At 36.7% G+C, this 3783-nt stretch overlaps 1 protein-coding gene across 2 annotated transcripts in view; it reads left to right on the forward strand.

Moving 5' to 3' along the window:
- Window positions 1–3532: 3532 nt before the first annotated feature.
- The window catches only part of LOC107602806 (paralemmin-1), a 24195-nt gene continuing 23944 nt past the window's right edge, over window positions 3533–3783 (forward strand). For both annotated transcript variants that reach the window (XM_016295392.1, XM_016295393.1), the window contains exon 1: window positions 3533–3577. In XM_016295392.1, the coding sequence (XP_016150878.1) occupies window positions 3533–3577 (45 nt within the window). The remainder of the gene's footprint in view (window positions 3578–3783) is intronic.

Below are 3783 nucleotides of genomic sequence, written 5' to 3' on the forward strand. Positions count from 1 at the left end.
GAGTGCACGTAGCTTCAGCGAATGTAATGGGTGTTTGTTAGTTTTGTGAGTATGATTGGTGAGGGATTTCATTAAAGGCTATAATTTCAAGATTTTAAAATCAAGAAGACCATTAAATATTTGTGTGGGTATTGATCTGTTTACTTGTTTGGTTAATGCTGGAGTGTGTTATGGGGCGGCTGGAGGACTGCAGTGTTTTGTACTGTGTGTCAGTCTGTCTGTATGTAGGTGAATTCGGCTGAGTGAGCATCTCTGATCCATGCAGACAAGTCAAGGAGACCTGACATACACACGCTCTTGCGTCGGAAATCGCATGCACACATAAAAATGATGGGATTTTTCAACCTGTTTTATCACTTGCTAGATGAAAATTGTGTTTCTAATCATATAATGATGGTTTCGATATCTGAGATTCGCTATACAGAGCAAATACAGTTCAGAGAAAAAGCATAGGGCAGATTCTATAGCTTTGCAATATCAGCTTTAAACATCATTCCTTCCTTAAGGACGTTTGTTTAATCACTTAGAGGTGGTGTATAGTGCATCAGGTTCAGTGTTGTGCACTGTCAGTGTCAGACTGTGCTCTTAGCTGCTGTGTCACCCGTTCAGTTGTTGTGTACTCCTATTGGGGGTGTCGGAGAGCAGCCTTCACATTCTTCTTTTCCCTGACGGCATCTCACCTCAGCTTTCAAATGCTTTGTATAGGGGCAGACATGCCACAACCAGGGCTGGATTGGTAATCGGGCATACCTGGCATTTTCCCGGTGGGCCGACGCGCCTAAGGGGCCGACAAAATGTTTTTGTTTTTTTTGCCAAGGACCATCACGCACGGACAGCGAGCAGCCAGTGGCCCATTGGGTTGTCTCCTGTATAGACAGCGTAAACCATCCAATCACAATGCGCTATAGACGGAGCGATTAAGTATTTTGCTCCGCCTATATAAAGATTGCTTCACCCCAACTTCTTCCTCGTCTGCTTTTCCCATGTTTTCACAGCAGATTTATCAAGAACAGGCTTGCTCTGCGGTGAGTGATGCTGGCCAAAGAGCCAGGCAGGAGGAGGAGAGGAGAGTAGTTGAATCTGTAAAGTGCTTGATAGGGACTCGCAGCGGTGGCAGGCATCTAACCTATCCTAATGTGTGTGCACGCCATGAGTGTATGCGTAAACACTTTTTAATAAAATGTAAATTCGTCCCCCGCGCTATTTTAGTCAAGTCAAGTGTGTTCATAGAGGTTTTCATGGGCCAATGCGAATAAATCAAGATTTAAATAAAAAAGACACGATTGTCGGACCTGACGTTTTATTCTTATCCAAAACAACTGGAAGTGATATGAGTGTGATATATACTGTACATACATAAACTACCAGTCAAAACTTTTTGAACAGTAATATTTTGTTTTTGTTTTTTAAAGAAGTCTTTTCTCACCAAACCTGCATTTATTTGATCCAAAATACAGCAAAAGCAGTAATATTGTGATTTTTTTTTTTACTATTTAAAACAACTGCTTTCCATTTAAATATATATTAAAATGTCGTTTATTTCTGTGATCAAAGCTACATTTTCAGCATCATTACTCCAGTCTTCAGTGTCACATGATCCTTCAGAAATCATTTTAATATGCTGATTTGTTGTTCAAGAAACATTTATTATTATTATTATTATTATTATCAAAATGTAAAACAGTTGAGTAAATTTTTTTTCGGGATTCTTTGATGAATAAAAAGATCAAATGATCAGCATTTATCTGAAATAAAAAGCTTTTGTAACATTATACACTATACCATTCAAAAGCTTGGCGTCAGTAGACATTTTTTTTTGGGGAGAGAAATTAATACTTTTATTTAGCAAGGATGCTTTAAATTGATCAAGTGATGATAAAGACATTTATAATGTTACAAAATATTTCCATTTCAGATAAATGCTGTTCTATTCATCATCTGAAAAATTCTACTCAGCTGTTTTCAACATAATAAAAATAATAAATGTTTTTTGTTTTTTTTGCAGCAAATCAGAATATTTGAATGATTTGTAAAGGATCATGTGACTTGAGTAATGATGCTAAAAATTCAGCTTTGAAATCACAGGAATAAATTACATTTTAAAATATTTTCAAATAGAAAACAGTTATTTTAAATAGTAAAAATATTTCACAATATTACTGATTTTGCTGTATTTTGGATCAAATAAATGCAGGCTTGGTGAGCAGAGGAGACATCTTTAAAAAGCATTAAAAATCTTACTTTTCAAAAACTTTTGACTAGTAGTGTATAGGCCTATCATATATATTTAAATTAATCCAAAATGCCGCTTCAATATTAATCTTTAATGAGCCGAAAAGAATGCACATCACACCTCGGTTTATCAGTTTGCACTGGCTACCAGTAGCTGCTCGCATTAAATTCAAGGCATTACAAACCCAACACTGGCTCTACACCCCTTTACCTAAATTCATTACTTCAGAGTTATGTGACTAAAAACACATCTGTTCCACCTTTATTTGACCCTCTAACTCTAGCACTCTCTATTCTATTTTAATTCTACTTGATCTATATTTATCTTCTTTTTTATAAAAAAACCCCCAAAGAAAACAACAAACACTAGCTTTCTATTTTTTCTATTCTATCTACTTGTTTTTCTTTGTGTGTGTGTGTATATGTGTGTGTGTATAATATATATATATATATATATATACACCTTGCTATACTGCTAACCGAGACTTGTCATTTGCACTTATATATTGTTGCTCTTTTGTTAGTTTTGACTGCTTTTATTGTCCTCATTTGTAAGTCGCTTTGGATAAAAGCATCTGCTAAATGACTAAATGTAAATGTAATGTAAATATATATATAAATGGTGGTGGGCCGCCTGGACCAAAAAATGCCTGGGCCGATTTTTTTGTCCCAGTCCAGCCCTGGCCACATCTGTATCCTTCAGCAGACGGGGCCGTCAGCAGGGGTCTATCTTTCGGTCTGGAAGACCTTTTGGGCCGGGCCCTTTGCATATGAACAAGGAAATGTGTGTGTGTGGACAAGAAATTAGAGAATGAGTTGAACGAGGATGTTCCTGATTGGAAAACAGACTTCATTTGTCGTTTGGGAGAACTTCACGCTGGCGTTTGATCTATCTATCTTTTATAATAATCACACACATATATCATAATTAAATATCATAATTAAAAATGTGATGCTCCGTCATAATTATAATGTGATATTAATGTGATTTCAATGTTTATTTTTTAATGACAAATAACAATAAGCTGCCATCATGATTCCTAATTAACGCTTCAAAGTCAGGGCTCTGGGAACATTTCCCACTGGTAATTACAACATTGTGGTGGTGTGTTGTGGAGGTATTATAATCTCATCATATATATGATACACCAACGTGAAGCCAGCAACTTTGTAATTTTACACTCCTCAGATTTCTCCGAAATAGCTAAAAGAGTCCAGATGCCAGAGCAGGAAGCAAATCGTTCCTCTGTTTGCCACCATTGTTCTATCTACCAGCCTGATACATTCTCTCTCTTTCAGGATGTCAGAATCAGTCTCACAGCAGGAGCGGCTCCAGGCTATTGCAGTAAGTCAAATTCTCACACCACATGTTCCCCTGGCGGTCCTAATAAACCCACCTACTGAACCCATTTCACAAATCTGAAACTGGGTCAGAGATTTTTACATCTTAAAAATGGCTGATTTGTCTGCCCATGTCTAAAATACTCTTAAGGAATGGTCCAGTACCATTATATTTCAGTTAAGCATTAATTTACGTTCAAATGTGGTTTA

The sequence above is a fragment of the Sinocyclocheilus grahami genome, unplaced genomic scaffold (genome assembly GCF_001515645.1).
Source record: "Sinocyclocheilus grahami isolate Dianchi unplaced genomic scaffold, SAMN03320097.WGS_v1.1 scaffold335.1, whole genome shotgun sequence".
NCBI classification, from domain to species: domain Eukaryota; kingdom Metazoa; phylum Chordata; class Actinopteri; order Cypriniformes; family Cyprinidae; genus Sinocyclocheilus; species Sinocyclocheilus grahami.